Below are 21,360 nucleotides of genomic sequence, written 5' to 3'. Positions count from 1 at the left end.
TGATATTAGGAAAGATACATTTTAATAATTCAGCCTTGATCATAGTTTTAACCTCAGCTGAGAATGTCAGTACATGACTTAAAACATGCAATATGATTACAGATACTTTGATCTAAATATAGACTTTACAATTTCCTAATTTATCCGAGGTTTGATGAACCTGAATGTAAAGGTTGCCAGTCTGTAGGGCTGCACAAAGCACCACACAGTTAGCAAGTTGAGATGGAACTGCCAGAAATAATTTTCTTGTCAGTAATTTTCCTTCCTTTCTTCTCCATGCATGGTTTACTCTTTGATGGTGCTGTATAGTTGCACAGTATCTTGTCCAAGAGGGCATTATTTGTATAGGATTTGACAGTGGTTGACAGGCTTTTAGAAGCATGGAAAATATTAATAGTGACCCCGAAATCTTCACTCATCCAATGATAAAGTTTGCACTTTTTCAGTGGAGCCTATGGAATAGCAACTGGGCGTGAGAAACACCAAACCCTTCTTCATCCATTACCCAGATTCACTGAGGCCAATCATAATTCCTGCTCTATTACCAGAGTAGAGATCAAAGACACCATTCTTAAAGCTTACCCCAACTTTTCTCATGAACAAGATTTAGGAGATATAGTTATCTGGACATGCAATGCTGAAATAAGGATTAGACTGAATGATTCTTATTCGCTATAGAGTTGGTGTACTCTCACAGCTGAAGCTTCACCTTGACTACTTTAGAATGACTACTGTTCCAGACCTAAGTTTTAACTGGCAGTCTGTCACCAGTCCCCAGTCTCGATGTAAACATGTTAGTGTGATGCAGTCAGCGAAATTAAGAAGTAGGATAGTACTGAAAGGCTGAGGGGTTTTTCAGGATACACAGCTACAAAACAGCAGTAGAATTGACTGCAATTTTCCCAATACGGTGAGCAACAATTTATTTCCTGGGAATCAGCATTCGTGTGTTTTGGTGACACAATGGACTATCATATTTACTGCAGTGGAAAAATAAAGAGATGGAAAGGTAACATGGTGCAAAGTAAAATTACAATTCTGACTGATAAAGATGGGCGAGACCATGGACAGAGCTTCAGCTAGACCACACAATCTGATATCCACTCATTCAGGGCCCACGTCGCCAGACTTTCTGGGTTACCCAGGAATTTGAGGCCTGAAAATCTTTGGAAGAACTCTTAATAACTAACTGCTAACGTGAGTCCTATCGAAGTCTTCTGAAAGGTTCCAGTCCTTAACCTCGACCAGGGTAACTGATCCTAGAGGCAAACCGTTTGAGGTTTTTTTTGGAGCATAATATTGTTAGCATTCATTTTTGGTGCAAATGGCCCTGGGGCAATTCCAATGAACTCCCCCAAAGCAAACTCCTAAATAACTCCAGGATTTGATTTAGCATTGCTGGCATTACAGCTACTGCAATGGGGAATTCTGCTTTGCAGTTCTATCATTGGAGTATCCCCCTCAAGGATTTCTGACAGCATAGCATAAATTACATTATTATAAAGAGAATAACAGCAAAGACATCATCCAAAAGAATTAAAGCACAATGACAGTTGTGAATTGTTAGTAGGGTGTGGTTCAGATTGTGAAATAGTCATTGCAAATTCCACTGCTTTTGATGCCAGGATGGATATGGAGAAAAACAACCTACACTTTGATCGATTCCAGCAAAGGGTATTCATTTCAAAGATCCTATTTCTCATTTCTATTTGTAAACTGTAGTCAATTTTACCATCACGTAATCGTGGTTCACAATGCGACCTTGTGCCATCCTATTAGACCTTAAGATTCATTATGAAAACCTCAGTCCAGAAGGTGTCTCCTTATCCTTGTGCAAGTTTCAACTTATCATCTGAAGTTGCTGTTTTGCACTCCCATTCCTTTGCTCTTTGCCCACATCCTTTTCTGTATTTATTCATGGGATGTGGGCATCACTGGCAACCTAGCAGCTATTGCTGATGCCCAAACACCATTGAAAAGGTGGTGGTGAGCCATCTTCTATGTAACTGTAGCTTTGTGGACAATTTCAGAACAGTTGTGGGACAATCAATTAGCTGTAGGTCACATATGTCCACTACAAGTAAGAATGGCTGATTGTTCTTTCAGTAAGACATTAGGGAACCAATGTTGCAGTGGAGCTCAACGCAAGGGAGCTCAACGCAAGCTCATGGAACAGCACCTCATTTCCTCATTAAGCACTTTACAGATCTCTGGATACAACAGTGAATTCAGATCATAATAGAGACCACAAATCACTACCCACCATTTTGTCTCCTTCTCTTTGCAGATTTCCATTTTAACCTCACTGGTATCATTTTTACTTTCAGATGGCAGGCATTCATTATACGTATGACAATATCTCTTTTCTCCATCACAGACTTTACCTCACATTTTTGCCCTCCTCCATTTCACCTCCTTAAAACCTATTACAATTCTAAACTTTGTCTATATTTCTGATTAAAAGTAAGGGAATTGAGGGTCATAGGTGTGTCGAATCAACCATGATCCTGTGAATGGCAGCACAGGCTCAGGAGGGATAAACAACCTAGTCCTGTTCCTATTTCTTATGGTCTTATAACTGTTTTTCTATCCACAGATGCTGTCAGTCCTGCTGTGTATTTCCAGTATTTTCTTCTTTTATATTAGAGAACCAGATGTGTTTTTGTAACAACAACCTGGTAGTTTACTGGTCTCCACTGATACTACTAGCTTTTTATTCTACATTTTCATCCAATAAGCCGAATTTAAATTCGTCAGCTGCCATGGTGGATTTAAACTCATTGTCCAGGTCATTCATCAAGACCTGTAGATTACCAGCCTAGTAGCATTACCAGAATGTTACTGTATCCCACAATATGCATCATTAGGTCAATTTTATTATTTACAGTTTTGGGCTATAAATCTCTCACAAGATGCTTCACTTTACTGACAATGTTTCTTCAAATGTATAACGGGCAAAGAAATGCATTATTTGCTAGATGAAGTTATTGTCCATACAGTTAAAGTTGTAATGACCACTGCAACATTTTCCTCTTAACATTTTAAAGGTATATGTTTAGGAAACTTCATACGATCTCTTAATTAAAAAATAATGCAATAATAATGAGCTATATTGAGTGTTTCACTTGTGTACAGATTTTAAACGAGCTTTCCATGTAAATATTCTGCTATACTCGCTAGAATCAGAATACTAACAACTACTTAGGAACAGATCCTTTTCTACTAGGAATTTGAGAGGTTTTATGTAAAATAACCTTGGGAGAATATCAACTCCAACCAGAATGAATTCAGGATCATTGCACTATGTACCATCAGATTGTCCATGACATACCTGGTACTTGGTGGTTTAATGAAATAGCTCCCCAGCAATATAAAAACCATGACAAACCTTAAGAAGAAAGATGCTGGGACCTTTGGGAAGGATGACTGCACTGGAGTGGGTGCAGAGGAGATTTCCCAGAATGTTGCCTGGGATGAAGCATTTTAGTTAAAGAGGAATTGTTTACATGGAGCTGTTTTTCTTGGAGCAAAGGAGACTGAGGGATGACATATTTGGGATGTATAAAATTATAAGGGGCTTTGACAGAGTAGACAGAAACAAATATTTTCCCTTAGTGGAGGGATCAATGACCAGGGGGCATAGATTTAATGTTAAGGGCAGGAGCTTGACAGGTGATTTGAGGAAAATAAAAGAAAATCATCCAGATGGTGATAGGAATCTGGAACTCTCTGGCTGTAAGAGTGCTGAGGCATGGTGGTTAGCACTGCTGCCTCACAGCGCCAGAGACCTGGGTTCAATTCCCACCTCAGGCAACTGTGTGTGGAGTTTGCACGTTCTCCCCGTGTCTGCGTGGGTTTCCTCCGGGTGCTCCGGTTTCCTCCCACAGTCCAAAAATGTGCAAGTGAGGTGAATTGGCCATGCTAAATTGCCTGTAGTATTAGGTGCAGGGGTAAATGTAAGGGAATGGGTCTGGGTGAGTGCGCTTCGGCGGGTCGGTGTGGAGTTGTTGGGTCGAAGGGCCTGTTTCCATACTGTAAGTAATCTAATAAAATACTAAGTATTTGATGTACATTTGTGCTACCAAGACAAACAAGGCTATGGGTCAAGTGCTGGAAAGTGGAATTAGAAGAGTTAGATAGTTAGGTTGAATGGCCTTTTTCTGTGCTGGCGACTTGTCTGACTGACTGTGAAGAGATCTATGAACAGTTATCTTCAACCGTGTTCGCTGTTTTTGTAATTCTTTCTCTTCAGATGCTGCCAGAAAGTGTTTCCAGCACATTCTGCATTTATTTCAAAATTTCCAGCACATGTGGTATGTTGCTTTAATCTTCATTATTGAATCATGACCTGAGGCTCTTTAGAACAGCTCTCATGATACAAACTCAAAGCCTTTTTGTCAAGTCAAGATTCCAAATGCATACAAATGAAATGTTGACAATGGCCTTGTTGTAAGAATTACACTTAATTAACGTAAAATGAAACATATTCTTCAAATGTTGGCCATGTTTCCTCATTAGTCTGTGTATACTTGACTTTGTGTTCGACAAAACATCACTCCTTACTTGAACGAGACAAGGAAATGTGGTTTTAAATGAATCACCTTACTGCTTAGCAATCAGAATCTGAGATTTGGATACGACAGATGTGATTTTACCACTGGAAGCATCCAGCAAAATGGTAACATTTCCAATGATAGCAGTCAGGTAAACAAAAACACATATTGACACATATCGCATTTACACGCATGACACAAGTCAACTTCAAATTGGAGTCAACTTTATTTTGATGCACATCAAATTAACTCAACAGCGCTTACAAGCTGCCACTTTTGCCTGCATTCGCAAATAGAAATAATGCTTGCAGTCGACTCAAACAGTTCATATGCATCAGACAAGACAACTTGAAAGAAAAAAAAACACATCAGGAATGAACACATTATCTTTGTGGATTAAATTTGATGCACAAAACATTTTTTATTGGGGAAAGCTGGATATATTTTAACCTGACATTCATTCAACATATTCTACACTTACATTCAAAGATCACATTTTTTTTCCCTAAATGTCATTAGATGCAATTTTCTTAATCAAAAATGCAAAACAAAAGCCTCCCAATGTAATAGGTGCATTCTTTTGTCACTTGCAAGTATTTTAATAACAGGAGTGAATGACTGTTCGAGGCAGTTTCCATTTTACAGTGCAATTATCGGGACAAAACAGCATCTTTTAAAACTTAGTAACAATATTTTGGAAAAAGGGTAAGGATTACTGAATGACAGCCTATCATCTGAAAGGCTTTTATCAATGGTTTTGGGAAACAGAGAGCAATGGTTAACCTGCGCCAAAAAAAGTATGGTTTCCTTTGAGGTCTTTTACTTTCCAAATCAAGCAGCAAATATTTTACAAACTGAAGGGTGTAATTTATGGATTTAAACATTCTCCCAGAAATATTTAATACACGCATACGTTTGTTAAAAAAAAAGAACACTTAAGCCTTGTTTTTGCATTTGAGTATATTAACAAGCTTTTTATCCATGTTTTACAGTTGAAATCTAAACCTTCCATTAGTGGCACCAATTCTCCCCCTCACCACATGTACCACTACTAATAGAGCAGTTACATCTCATCACACTTATGCCCAGAGCTGGTGTGATTTGGAAACCACAGAAAGGCTTTTCAGATACCTTTAAATGAATCTTATCTGTTCAGATATTTTAAAACCCACCTCTGAAGCAGGTGGTACTTGAACCCAGGCCTCCTGACCCAGAGGGTAGTGTCACTACCACTCCATTATGTGACCACCAATGGCACAACTTTTAGACTTGTTGAGATCAGATTCCCTACGTATGGAAACCAACCATTTGGTCCAACGAGTCCACACTGACCCTGTGAAGAGTAATTCACCCACACCCATTCCCCTATCCGGTACTTACCCCTGACTAATGCATCTGACACGATGGGCAAATTAGCACAATCAATTCACCTAACCTGCACATCTTTGGATTATGGGAGGAAACCGGAGTATCCCAGGCAGACACGGGGAGAATGTAAAAACCACACAGACAGTCGCACAAGGCGGGAGTCAAACCCGGGTCCCTGGCGCTGTGAGGCAGCAGTGGTAACCACAGAGCCACCGTGCTGCCCTCGGAGGCAGAAGGAGAAGATGCAGTCAAATCCTAAAAGTAACACTGCTAGCAGCTTGCCCATTCTCCAGTTCCACTGTGCCTCTCTGGCATTCTCCTGGAGTTGAGATCCAGGGTGATTCACAGAGCTGTCCATCCACATACAGTGAGTAGCAAAGCGGGCTTGTTAAGGGCCCAAAGATTTTTCCATGAGTCTCCAGGTTCTCGCAGGTGGTGAGAGACACTGCACAGAGACAGCCTCCAGCTATAGACTGGGGAAGAGGGCAATTCTCCAGCTCGCTGCTGGATGTCCCTTTGCCTATCTGGGTACAGCAGCAGCTACAGGCCACTCTGCAGAAGGATCTCTTTCCCACAGCAATGCCGGGGCTGCAAATAAAAAAGTATTTGAACTTCAAAAAGAGATGTGGACAGGGTGCCTCCAGTTTGACAAGCTTCATTTCTCAAATATCCTGAATGGCTCCCAAATGCTGTTTTCAATTTAGAAAGTCTCAGATAAACCCTCCAGCTGCGAAACCCTCTTCATTGTCCCCAATTCACTCAACCCCAGCCACTAACTGGCTGCACAAGGAAAAGTCACAAGTGACCATTCCCCATCCATTATGGACTTCTGATTCTCAATTGAGCTTGATGTCAGGATTAAGAATTCCACATGAAAAGTGCTGCCCCTATAAAAAGGAAAAAAACATTGCGTCAGTTTTGAACAAAGCAATGTTTTTTGGAATTAAAATACGGTGGTGACCGAGCTGTCGAAACTTAACAAGTTTGTCCTTTAATTGAATGACTTTCAAACTTTTGTATGATAATTCATTTTTATGCACTCCTGTCCCTCCAAGGGATAAGATTACTTATCCAAAAGAAAGTATTATAGGAGGTGAGTTTTTATTAGATTTACACTCACAGAAATAAAGTGCCAGTCATTCAACAAGTATAGAAATTTGAAGGCACATGCACATAAAACGTATATTAATTCCACCAAACAAAACTGCAACTAATCCTTTGGATGAAACAGTACATTTACCTACATTTCTTAGGTTTAATCATCAGACTGTATAACTAATTTCAACAACTGTAGATAAAGGCCACCTTCCCTTTCAACAAGTGAAGGTATCGGACAAGATTCAGAGCCTAAGAGCAACATTTTGAGTTTCGTTGAATGGGCCAACAAATTTGAGTGGCGTTGTGTCTCTAGTAGGTGTTATTTTCCATATCAATGCAATTGCTTTATAGTTTTCACTTCTAACTACATGCACAAATATATCTCAATGACTAAAGTACATTAATATGCCCCCTGACCAAAACAGAAAAAAAACTTGAATTTCTTTTGTACCTTTTATGACCTCAGGCTGCCTCCAAGATCATTACAGCCAAAGACATATTTCTGAAATACTGTCAAATTGGATGTGTGACTGTCAATTTGTGTAATGAGGTCCAATAAAGAGCAATGTGAAAACGAAAAACCCCTCTGTGCTTCTTTCAAACTGTGTCATGGGATCTATTGCATTCATCTGAAAAGGCAGACAGTTTTATAATTGTGTCATATCTGAAAGACATCACTGCTGATGATGAAGCACACCTTTGGTTCTGCATTAACTGTTGGCCTAAGTACTTAGTCTGGGCAACTGGTAAAAAAGGTTATGGCAAGAGAAAATCTGCATCATTTTGAAATGAGACCTCAAAGAGTGAGTCAGAACAGTTGCTGATTTGTTTAAAGTTGCTGCTTGAAGGCATGCCACAGGACTGTGAAATAAGAAAGGAGAAGTTTGTTCCAAACCTGTTAGAACACAAATGCACAACATACAAGTCCCTTTAAATGCAAGTTGGTAATCCTGCTTAGAAGGTAACAAGGTTCTGAACTTCCAACTGTTTTGATTTTAATTAATCCAAGGTATGTTGGTGTCACTGGCAAGGCCAATATGATTTGTACATCCCTCATTGCCCCTGAGATGTAATGGGGAGGTATCTTGTTGAATGCATTGGAGAGGTTTGCTTGGACATTTCATATGGCAATTAAGAGACAACTACATTATTGTAGCCCTACTGATTTCATATGCATCATGGGAGAATAGTATGCTTCCTTCCCTAATAAGGACTAGTGAATCAGATAGCTTTTTATATCAAACATGGTCACTATTTGCCTTTATTCTAGATCTAGGTAATTAATCAAAGTTCAATTCCCCAGATGGGAGGTAGACTTGGGTCTCCATAGCATGAATCCAGGCCTCTGGATGACTAACCTCATAACATAACCATTATGCTACCCTGACCTGCCAAAGCATCATCATGCAATGCATCATAATGTTACCCCCTTGGATTGAGACATATTCTGAGGGCTTAGTGTGCCACATTTAGCAAGATCTGTTGACAACCACATTCTTGCTTACTTCAAAGAGATTAGTCATAAGTTTCTGGAACACATTGATTCAGACTAGAACGGTGATCCTGATCTTCTGGAAACCTTGCTCCGCTGGAACTCAGCAGGAGGCCAAAAACAGTTAAGCCCAACATATACTTCATCTCATCTTTTAACTCAGTATTGTACAGTCCTCTGGATTCACAGCTAAATGAAACGGAATGTAACCTCTGCTCCATTTTTCTTTGCCTGTTTGAGTTGTACTGCACCTGGGTTTCCCTCTTCGCTCATTGGAAAATTGATTTTCTCTGGGGAAGACTTGCCTCACAATGTGGTTAGTGTTGCATCCAGTCACCAACCCCATCATAGCTTAAGCTGAAGAGGGTGTGTGTATTGGAGGGGGGGGGGGGGGGGGGGGTGTCCCAACACATTCAGGAGGGAAGAGCCCAGTAACAGGGATGGAAGAGACCAGGATCAGTATTGTGGGGGGGCTCTGGTAGGTTGGGGAGGGGAAGACACACATTAGTATCTTCGGGTACTGGTACCTCACTGTCATACAGTTCCCACTGTTCAGCCCATCCCTCCCAAACATCGGTAACAAGGCTAACAGGCTTGATCTAGTGGTCACGTCTCATGCAATTGAGCCTCCTACTGCTGGTAAAATACCATTGGCAAAGGGAGGTAGCCCTTCCTTAGCCCAAGGGTGGACATAAGAAACCTTATCTACAATAATGCTGACAGTACCTGGTGGCATTGCCATTTACTCCAGGGTTCCCCTCCCACTACTGGTATTTCACCAGCAGGGCAGGAGGACAACAGGTACAGTGTTCCTACCATGTCATCCAATTTTATGCGTCCACACCTCCTTTCAGTTGGCTCACAGGGCAGCTTCAAATTCCATGGATTAACAATTTCTTTCTGCACAGATGCTGCCAGATCTGCTGAGTACTTCCTGCATTTTTTGTTTAGATTTCCAGCATCTACTACAATCCAGTGTTAGATTAGGAAATTTGTGTGTGGCAAACTGGACCTCAAATATCCAATTTAAAATAACATTTGCCCTAGCTTCCCTGTTTTGTGCTCGAAACAAAAGATATAGGTTTGTTTTTGATGACAATTTTAAAAATAAATCAAAACCTATGTAAGGTTGGAGATTTTTGCAATCATTGTACTGTGAACAATCAGGGTCATTTGCATCTTTCTAAGCTAGAGCTCAACTTTGTTACTCAAAACACTAAAACCTACATTCATCCCCAAACTCCATACTGCCAGTTTGTGCTGTGCTGTACTGTAATAAGTACAGCTCCAAAGCAAGTGTACTTAGTTTGAACTAGGCTCCACAAAGCTTGTTCCCATGATAACGCTTTCTCAAGCGTGCATGCTCAACTCAGTTCAGAAGGGAGACAGCTTCTGCCAGTTTAACTACACTAAAAGAAACATTTCAAAGCACAACATTTACGGCTTTGCACACGCACAACTAAATGGTCTCCTCTCTACGTGTGACTGATTGGGTTACCTCTGACATTAGCTGCTGCTTTTAACATTACTTTACAAAGTACAACAAACTTGAAACATATCACAGTGTGAGATGCTTTCTTCTCTGATTAGATTAACCAAATTTCAATTCTTATTTATAACCACCAGCAGAAAACTGACTACATACACTGCTCGAGTCAACTGGGACTGCATAACATCAACTTGATTATATCAAATTAACTCAAACATAATTGCACTGCTTGACTAGCCATGGAACTTGTCAGCTATAAACCTGTCAAAAATCCATCAACTTACAGTTAAATAGCAGCACAAAGCTTAAGTTCTACAATTTGACATTTTTTGGATCTCTGCCTGATAAGATGCTGATAATTTTTTTTGCAGTATTTAGTCTCTCTTTCTATAATTTGAGGTATCCTGACCACAAAAGGAAGAGGTAAAAGTTATGCTTCAAACAAAAAAAAAGTATTTTGAAAATTCATTAGAATGCATTGCATTGGAGCATAATGAGTTTTTTCAACCAGTGCCACAAAATCAGCAAGGTCTTAGTAAAGATGATTACCAAACAATCCATCTTTGATAGAAACATTCAGAAATATGAACTCTGTTATTGGTGCTCATTAATGCAAAAGAAATACAGGTGTAAATAAATACAAAAATCAATATGAACAAAAACTACCCAACAGTAATTTGCTTACGGCCAGTGTTATATTTACAGAACTAATATTTCAGGGGTAGTTTTGCAGAACTGTATAGCACTTTGGATGCGCTTTAGGGAAGTTATTCAAATTTAGGAGTGATACCAGACTTGGCATCAACATGTCAAATCACTATGGGACATCAATAATCAAAGTACAGTCCTCTACTGTCTTGGCCTTTTGATAGCATAAATTAGAGGATGTTGTGAGATCCTTAATTCTAAATTTGTAGGTCTCTCCTTTTTGAAGAGCAGAACCAAATACACAGCAAAATTAATATCCCTGACAATCTAGGAATCTGAAAATAAAATTCTGCTGAAGTAGGCGGTGGTCACCTTAGTTAAAACCCCACTGTGAAGACAAGAATCATTTGGGTCGCACCAAGTGGGACAGTAGAGACAAAGCAGGAGATAGTAGAAGGTGTCTAAATGCTTAACCAAAGTAGTGGATACCAAGAGGTCTCTTAAAATGAAAATGAAAGGAAGATAGAGGAAGATTTCCAGAGCCTGTTCCATCAAATGGGACACGGAGGGCTGGAGATCATCACCATTAGCACAGTAAAAGGGACAAGGGTGATGCACAAGAGCCCAAAAAAAAGAGAGATATAGACATTGGAGATGACAGTTGTAAGGCTGAAAGAAATTAGGCGGGGTGGGATAATATTGTGGACAAGGATAGAAGGATTTTAGATCTGACGCAGTGGCTGATGTCAATGTGTAGGAGTAAGTGAGGACTGCAGATGCTGGAGATTAGAGTTGAAGAATGTGGTGATGGAAAAGCAAAGCCAGTCAGGCAGCATCCAAGGAGCAGGACAGTCGACATTTCATGATGAAGGGCTCATGCCCGAAACGTCGATTCTCCTGCTCCTTGGATGCTGCCTGATCTGCTGCGCTTTTCCAGCAACACATTTTCAGCTTATGCCGGAAATGCCGATTCTCCTGTTCCTCGTTTGTTGTCTGACCAACTGTGCTTTTCCAGCACTGCACTCTTAGATGTCAATGTGTAGGTCAACAAACATAACCTGATACACTGTACTATACTCTGTTTCTTGTTTCCTATGCAAACAGATTTTTATACAGGCTGGAACATGGAAGACCTAGCAGGAATGTGTTGGAGGCAAGATCTCAACTCAAACAAGACTTTAAGGCTATGAGCAGTCTGAAGCAATAGGGAGGGAACTGAAGATAATGATAACAGCCTTTCCACGTTCAGACTAAATATCAGCCAACTGGCTTTGGCAACAGAAAAAAGGTTGAAGAGTCAAAGTGACTGGTGAAAATGTGGAGCTGGGAGTTATTAACAACAGTGGATTATGGAATAATGTCTGTCAAAACATTTTATGCAAACAGCATAAAGGGATGTTCTTTGGAGTAAAGCACTAGAGGTAAAATCTGTGAGCGAAGGTGATCCAAATTTTATGCCCAGAAACGTAAATGGATAAAAGGATAGGAAATCAAAGAGTGACCTCACCACCTATAAGTGGACACATTAAAAATTCTGACGTCTTTTCTCATTTTGCAAACCACCATGAACAATACTTCAATATGCACTTCATTGGCTTCAAGTGCTTTGAGATGCCCTGAGATCATGAAAGGCACAATATTAATCTTTCTTTCAAAGCCGTTCTTTCCTTACATGTTCAACCACTTTTATATTAAATTAAGTAATATCAGTTAGGTGTAAATACAGTAGTTGGAGTCAGCACTTGGTATAGGTGTACTTCAGGAAAAGCACAATGTGGGGGCAGGGTAGAAAACTGGAACAAAACTGAACACATCACTTTAATCTGGGCCACACAATCCTTAAACTAAATCTCAAACCCAAATTCACTTTTTAAAAAAGAAAAATCACTAATATATAGTTTGCCAGCTGGAGATTTAGATTTGCTGGACTTATTCAACTCAAAACAGAAATTCAGCCAAATGTTAAGCACCAATAGTCAAATAAATTTGCATCACCTAAATTCTAATTACATTATTGGAGCTGCAGATTGCGTGTATTTGTGATAATTCATTAAACTTTCTTTCTCCCTCCTATCCAAGAGATACTGTTTTTTTTGTATGTTATCAATGGCACAACAGTTAACACTGCTACCTCACAGTATCAGGTACCAAGATTTGACCAGTCTTGGGTGACTGTCTGTGAGTTTTGCATGTTCTCCCTGTGTCTGCATGGATTTCCTCCCACAATCCAAAGATGTGCAGGTTAGGTGGATTAGCCGTGATAAATTGCCCCTTAGCGTGCAGAAATGTATAATTTAGGGGAATTAGCCATGATAAAAGTGGGGTTATGGGGATAGGGTGGAATGCCCCTCAGAGGGTTGGTGTAGAGTTGATGGGTCAAATGGCCTCCAAGTGCACTGGAGTGATTCTATGATTCCCTTATATCTACTCTGCCTTTTTAAAAAAAAATTTCTTCCTTTCAGCTGCGTTGCTCTTTTCTTTCCAAAAATAGTGCTAGGTTTTATCCACAGCTCTCAGCAAAGATGATATATGACTTTACAAGCAAGAGGCTCATCTAAGCTAAGCAGCAGAGTTAAAAGCAGCCACCATTTTGACTTAAAGCTTGTATGCTCCTTAGAATAAATTATACACTTCATATAAAAGGCTTAAATTGACTTTAACGCATTCTAAAAATAACAAATTGGCAGGGTGAAAATCAGAGGATTTTGTTAAAGCGCAAACCAATTTTATTTTTCAGGCAAATATAATGGTCAATTACTGCTGGAGTAGTTTAATTCAGAGAAGTATAAACACACAGTGAGGTCAATCAAGAGCCTTTTCAACAAAGCAAAATTAAAGAACCAAGGAAGAATTTGCACTGCTACAGATAACAGCATGCTGATCCACCAGTGATTCACCATACTATCTGTTGCAATAACCAATGTCTCTGTCTAACCCACATACTTCCCACATCTTGAAGTCAATGCCCTTTTGACATAAAAATGCACATTCTAAGGAAATCACTATTTTTGGTGCTTTTGGATCAAGCTGTTTTATGGACCTTAGGCTCAACATAGACCTTTAGCCAATAGGAAGGGGAGACTAATCAAGAAACACTCAGATTGCAAATAAAGACATAATGACTCAGAATTTGTTATTATCTCTGCATCTAATAACAGAACATAATAATGCAAAAAAAAAGCAAAAGCATCACAGAAGATGGGAAGAGCAATGTCAAATGATTTCTTTTTATTTTGTTTCCAGAACCATACCTTGCAGAATGAAAGTTTTCCCACAGGGTCTGGTAACTTACGTAAATGTACAGTTTTTATAGAAATATGGCACTGAAAGTGAGAAACAGATGCTTTTGATTGAAATATACTCATTAGTACAGCACAGCATTGTGGTCATTACCTATAGACTTTTAATCAGCAAGAAGCATCTGTTTCCAATAGTAAATCATGAAAAATTACAATTACATTTTCCTTGTTTATAGGAAGGCCCAGACATATAAGCCAAAGGATTGTTGTGTTTCTCTGCAATGAGATACATATCAGCAAATACATATATCAAAAAGAAAACTGCATTTTGCCATTTGTGTGCCTTTGGATGTTAACTACCACATCTCTCAATCAGGCAAGCAGGTGGGGAAATTCAAGGCAAGAACTTTTCCACAACCAACATCGTCAAGCTATCAATGCATAAGTCACAATAAGCTTGATTATATATTGAAGATAAAATGTTTTATTTGACTTTCACTCCAGAACATAAGGACATATATCGTAATCACAGGTAAATTCTTTAAGATAGTGTATTACATTATGAGCACTTACCTAGTGGCACTGACTCACCAAAATGGCATTGTTCTACCTCTCCAATATTACACTTCTTTGCCTATGGGTATAGCCTTATTCAGCCCATTTTACATAATGCTGCTTCCAACATTCATTGCGTAGGGATAAAGAACACATCCAAAATGATGGACAGAACTAAATTAGTTCACAAGAATCATGGCCTTAATACTTTTCTTTCTGGCCACTAAATGTTCAAATCATTGTGATATAAATAGTTTAGATTAGATTAGATTACATTACATTACAGTGTGGAAACAGGCCCGTCGGCCCAACAAGTCCACACCGACCTGCTGAAGCGCAACCCACCGATACCCCTACATTTACCCCTTACCTAACACTGCGGGCAATTTAGCATGGCCAATTCACCTGACCTGCACATCTTTGGACTGTGGGAGGAAACCGGAGCACCCAGAGGAAACCCATGCAGACACGGGGAAAACATGCAAACTCCACACAGTCAGTCGCCTGAGGCAGGAATTGAACCCGGGTCTCAGGTACTGTGAGGCAGCAGTGCTAAACACTGTGCCACCGTGCTGCCCACGGTGTTGACTTACTACGAGAAGAAGGGAAAAGTTAGAAGCCTTTTCTTTTATTTACAGAAGGTTACTGGAATATTAAATGGACTACCACAAGTGACTAATGTAACTGAGTGAATCATGACTATTAAGTGAGAATCAGATGAACTGTGAAAGAAAAATAAAGAAGATACGGAGTAAGAGGAGGGAAATGAGATGAAATGAATTCATTCTGATGTGTTACTATCACAGACAATGAATGGATTAAACATCAGCGTTCAGTGCTGAATTTCTGAGTCTGTCAACATTGGTTCAGGAATTTCTCTTTTCTTTATTCTTGCATGGGATGTTGGTATTGTTGGCAAGGCTGGCATTTGTTGCCTACCACTATGCTACCAACTCCTCCCACTGACATTCCCTGTACCCCTCATTACCCAGAAAATGAATAATATTAGGATGGGCCACCCACTCTACCCTGTCTATCTTCCAAAGAAACTGTAATGTCCATTTTGCAGCCATTCCACACTATCCAGCTGCTGCATGACTGATTCAGAGATCCAATCAGTGGCAATTTAGTCATCTAAGTAAGTTTAAATTTATATTCTATAATTATTATTTTGTTACCACAGTACTTAATCATTTTTGAATAAAACAACATGCTGTTGAACCTTTTCATTAGCACAGAATGCCAAGAATATCAAATCTCAAAGGGAACAACATTCTGCCCTGATTGATGCAAGATTAAAAGCTTCAATAACGCACCCTTAATGGCATTGTGGGTATACGGACACCAAATGACCGCAAGAAGGCAGCCCACCACCATCACCTCAAAGGCAACTGGGGTTGGACAATCAATGTTGGCCCTGCCAGCAATTCCCATGAATTACATTTTAAAAACCTGTTTCAGCAATAAATATTCATGGTGAACAAATACATATTAGAACTGTCTGCCTCTTACATAGGGCATTGTTGCCTGAATACACTCTTTGGAATAAATGCATATGTTTATGTCAGAATCTGATTGTGTTGATGCACAGTTGGACTCTCACTGATCCCCTCTGGATTGGTGAGACCTCACCTGGAATACTGTGTACAAGTTTTGTCTCCTTATTTAAGTCAGGATATATTTGTCTTGGAGGCAGTTCAGACAAGTTTCACAAGGCACATTCCTAAAATGAAAGAGTCTTCCCTTGTAAAGAAAAGCTGAGCAGGTTGGGTCGATATTCAGTGGCGTTAAAAAGAACGAGGCATGATTGTACTGAAACATACAAGATTGAGACAGGGCTTGACAAGGTAGATGCTGAGAAGATATTACATCTTATGGGGAATCGAGAACAAAGGGATACTGTTTTAAAATAACATACCTCCCATTTAATATGGAGGATGTGGAGAAATTTCTCCTCATTGTCATTTGTCCATGGAATTCTCTTGCACGGGGGTGTAGTCTAAGTAGACAATTTTAAATTCGACAGATTTTTGACCCGGGATTATGGGGGCATGTTAGAAAATGGAATCAAAGCCACAATCAAGGCAGCCATAATCTTATTGATTGTCTAGGCAGGCTTTTGGACAAAATGGCCAACTCTTGCTCGTATTTCTGATCATTTTCCTAACTTAGCGAGGACTTTTACTCACAAGGTCTTATGGGCAAAGAGTAGAAATCATAAGAATAAAGCATTTAAACACATTATCGATATTAATTCTTCTCAAAATTTGCATCCTAATCTGCAATAGTAAATGAATATTAAGATTTAATATGCTCAATCCCAGTTAGGAGAGTTTTAATCCCAGTTTGGAACTCTCCTAAGTGTGATTTACAACAATGGCTGTACTGGTTGGAGCATGGTGAAATCTACCACCTTGGGTAAAATTCAGCATGGTCTATTTTGTTGTGGAGTGACAGCATCCTCCAAGCTAATACTAAACCAAACACTGAGGTGCCACTAATAGAAACAAGAAGTTGGTGCATAATTGGCTATGATTTTAAAAGCAAATTCAAGGGACTTATAAACTTACATTTCCACACTGAACAGAATGTATCCAATAAGTGATTTTCATTTCAAAAAACACATTGAAAACAGATGTTAAAATCAACAAACCTTTCTTTTGTTTTACCGTTCGTCTTTGTTTTATTAGTACAATTAGTGGGAAGGTTCAAAGCAAGAATTTAAGTTCTCTCTTCTGGACACAGGTGTTCATTAATCTACAATTACTTCATGTGGAGCTAATGTACAACTGTAATTATTACATTTAATTCCTGCTCAGTGAATAACCCACTTATCATCACAAATTGTTGCAGCATGGTCCACCCTGAAAATTCTGGACTGGAAAGTATCAAGATTTAAAAGCAGTTACAAACATATTTCTGATTTCATCATGAGCACTTTCTCTCCTAGAAAGAAAGAGAAAACACACAAAAGTACAATGTAGGTTTGTCAAGCTCTGAAAAGAGAGAACTTGCATTAATGTTTGAGACTGAGTTCTTTCATCAGAGCTTTAATGAAGAATCTACACTTGAAACATTAACCTGCCTTTTCAGATGGAGCCACACCTACTGTGTACTTCTAGCCTTTTATGTTTATTGCCTCACATTTCCAACATTCTCTTTGTTTTCCTTGTACTTTCACTGTTATGTCTTCTGAAATTCATTATATTCATGAAGCGACAAAATGACACTCCTGTGGCTCCATAATCACAATGACAGAAACAAACTCACCAAAGTATTAGGCTGTGTGTGTAAGAGCAAGAGATCCTACACCTATAAAGGATTGAGGGATTGATTTTTGTTAGAACACTTTGGACTTCAGAAAAAAAAGCACTCCAAAAGTCAGAAATTAATCTTTACAGAGCCAGTGACCATACCATCCGTAGAGTCACTGAGAACTATTCAATACTGGGACAGTCTTGTGCTTAGTGATACATCTTGGCAGGCAATTATTCCTGTATTTAAAGAAACAAAAGTGGTGCATGTGTTGACCCACTTAGAACTGATATAATCAGCTAGAATGTTAATCATTAAAAAATATTAATGCTTAAAACAGTTATTAATCTTGCCTGTAAGGCTACAACCTATGCAGTTTACAAACTGATTTTTAAATGGTTTCCACATTACTCTACAAAAAGGATGATGGAAATCGCATTTCAAGGAAAGGTTACTCTTATGCACTGATTATTAGAGACATTAGTTGTTTATTTATAAGTGAGAAACTAAGGTGAAGGACTACGGTCTGGAAGTGCAATGTGCCAACATGGTAGGAAAAACTGAAAAGAAACATTGGTTTCACATTCTGATTTCAGTTTTAAAAGCATGAAAATGACAGCAAGATGGAGAAAAAAATATGGACAACTACAACAAATAATGTTCCAGGTTTGAGATCTTTTGAAAGTGAGAGTTCAGGACTACGACTTTCACACAGTTCTGCTCTAAAGTAAAAGCTGTTTTCGGAGCTTAGACTTGGAAAGTAAGTTCAAAGGAGCGCTGATAATTGTTATATTATTTTAATAATGAATCATCAGGTTACAAATAAAACCAAGACTCTTAAGCTTGTTCATCTTTGTCTACTACAAGTAACTGAATACTAAATCACAAATGTTCTGCAATACAATAAAAAGGTATTTATAAATCTGGACCATAGAATATAATTTGAATTCTTAAGTAGTTTATTCTGGTTAATTCTTTAATATATTTCATGCCACCTTTACTTCAGACAATTTCTAATATTAATCATCCTGACATAGTATTTTGATATTTATACTATATGATAGTAAATTCAGAGATTCTATTTATAAAACAAAAGAAAAAGTATATTGATAAAGCAAAATGAAAATGAATCAAATTTGGATACACTTTTTTGAAGGTAGATAAATCATTTAGTTATGTGTTTGTTCTTCTTGAGGCTATGAGTGGATTTAGTTTGTGAAGAACTTTAGTTTTATTAGAATTCCTTGGCTGTGACGTCACAATCACAGTTAACTTCTAGACATTATACAACAGACATTTTTGGCACCATATAAACTGGTGAACCCCACCAGGTGGTATTACTGCACTTTTAACCTCATCAAACTTTCAAATCATAAAACATATTGTTACCAGACATTTTTTTGAATTCCCTGGTTGACGGTAGTGTCAAGTTTCAGGAATGACAGGAACATGGAGAACTGGCATTTCTCTAAGTAAGTTTCTTTTTAAACACTGAAACAGCATTTAAAGTTTTTTTTTGTGAATGTGACTTGATGGTTTCCCCCCCCCCCCAAAATCCACTTTCCTTCAATACATTGTTGAACTTATTATTATATCATGTCTGTCAGCCCACATCTCTTTGCCCCTTCCTGTACTGCCAGGTAATCAATTTGTCGTCACTCTTGGTAACCCCAGTAAAGTCATCAGTGAAATGAGTTACAGCTGTGAAACCATCAGGAAGAAGAACAGCCAAGAATATGCTGCTGATAGCACATCGAGGTCTCAAAGATGAAATATTAATGCACGATTTGTTTATCTGCAAGCTCACATCTTCCAGCACTGAGCTGTTAATTTTCTATCTGTGCAGACAACAGATCACTCAGTCATGAACTCTTCACAGCCATTACACAGAGACATTTTGATTAAGTATGCCTAATGTAGTGTATAGGAAAGAATGAAAACACTCAGCCTGCCAACTTTTGATTGACCATTAAGCCACTGATGAATGTGCCTGTCAAGGGAGAGACAATTACCTCAACAATGAAGAAAGTCTTCTGGAGGGTTATTTCTATAGCAGTGACACATTTACCAGATTACAGCCATGCAAGTTGAAAGCGTGTAAACTAATAGCCAAGATTTCTTCATAATGTATTCATCCCACTCTCCTTAAAGGAGAGGAAATGAAGGAAAAAAACACATTTAAAAAAAACTAAAACAAAATAATTGTGCATGTCTGGGCAAGAAAATGACAGGGGCAGGCGTTACGTCACTAGCACATGCGTTGCCATAGTGAGTGATTTATTGATATTTATCGAGAATGAATAGATCAAAGCCTGCCACATGACAGGTGATCAATCACGCGTCAAATCAAAGATGGCAATCGACTTTAAGACCAGTTAAGTGGGTGGATCCGGCGGATGAAAAATGAACTTTTATTTCTGTGCCCCACACCACCAAATATCACAACTCTCAGGAGGAAAGGTTTAAGCAGGCAATTTATTTCCCAGATTAGATTCCTCTTTTGTAAAGCTATGTTTTTTTTATCTCTCTCTGAGCGTTGAGACTTGAGCTACAATCGGACAAAGTTCCAGCAGCACTTATATATATATATATATATAGAGCTTGCGAAGTGCACGCTCCTCCACAATTCCGTTGCTTTTGTTTTTTACCCTGACAGAGAGCAGCCCATATAACCGCGGTAAGAGCACAAATCCCCTGCACTGCAAACATTGTATCAGATTACAGTCAAATATTGCAACCCATCCATCTTTTTTTCTCTCTCTCGCAAAGAGAGAAGGAGACTGCATTCCCCTTGACTGACAGGGAATAAACACACACACGGGTTACATTGTGCTGGACCAGGCAAAGTCCCCATCAGCATGAACTCCACACACAGACAGACACACACAGCTCAGAGTCCCCGCTAAACACACCGAAAAGAATCCACATCCAACAACAACAAAACAACAAAAACTTCAGGCAAAAGAGGGAAGTCTCACCAAAATCACACCCCCCCCCCCCAAACACCAACGACCACATGAGCTATATCACAGAACGCGTTTGGACAGGAAGATTTTCTGTTTCTTTTTTTAATAAAATAACATAATTGCTGAATAATAACAGTGCCGGGGTCAGAGCAGAGGTAAGATATTAGAAGTTGTTTGTTTACCTGCAGCCCGTTTGGGTGCTTGCTGCTTCCTCCGCGGCATGTTGTGTGAGAGAGAGTTTCAACTTGACTTTTCTTCAGGTGTGTGAAGAGGTGAGGGGGAAATGAGGGAGGGGAGGACAGGGAGGAAGAGGAGGGATGCTCAGCGGTGGCGAGTTCTCTATCTGCGTGTGTATAGATGTGTAGGTGTTAGACAATATCCTAAATATTACACAGAATAACGTGTGGATGTGTCGGCGGGGGGGGGGGGGGGGGATGAGCTGGTGGCTGGGTTTGCACAGAGACGCACCACCCCCCCGGCTGGACGATCGCAAGCTGTCGGTCCTGCCTCCCTCTCCCTGTTTCAGTCTCTCTCTCTCTCTCTCTCCTTTCCCCGAGCGAGCGAGCGCCTCTTGGAGCAGTGGCGGAGCGGAGCTTCTGCTGCTCTCGGTCGGTCGGTGGCTGGTAGCTTTTCCGGAGGGACTGGGCTCAGTCTCACTCGTACAGACACGGGTAAGCGATAGAAGCGAGCATCGATC

General features: G+C 39.4%; 1 protein-coding gene across 2 annotated transcripts in view; it reads right to left on the bottom strand.

Annotated features, from left to right (window-relative positions):
• The window catches only part of tshz2 (teashirt zinc finger homeobox 2), a 522,918-nt gene extending 501,827 nt beyond the window's left edge, over positions 1 to 21,091 (bottom strand). For both annotated transcript variants that reach the window (XM_072556505.1, XM_072556506.1), the window contains exon 1: positions 20,846 to 21,091. In XM_072556505.1, the coding sequence (XP_072412606.1) occupies positions 20,846 to 20,885 (40 nt within the window). In that variant the 5' untranslated portion in view covers positions 20,886 to 21,091. The remainder of the gene's footprint in view (positions 1 to 20,845) is intronic.
• Between the last annotated feature and the right edge of the window lie 269 nt (positions 21,092 to 21,360).

The sequence above is a fragment of the Chiloscyllium punctatum genome, chromosome 37, assembly GCF_047496795.1.
Source record: "Chiloscyllium punctatum isolate Juve2018m chromosome 37, sChiPun1.3, whole genome shotgun sequence".
NCBI lineage: Eukaryota > Metazoa > Chordata > Chondrichthyes > Orectolobiformes > Hemiscylliidae > Chiloscyllium > Chiloscyllium punctatum.
Note: the sequence above shows the minus strand (reverse complement) of the source record. Positions and strands in the feature narration are given on the sequence as shown.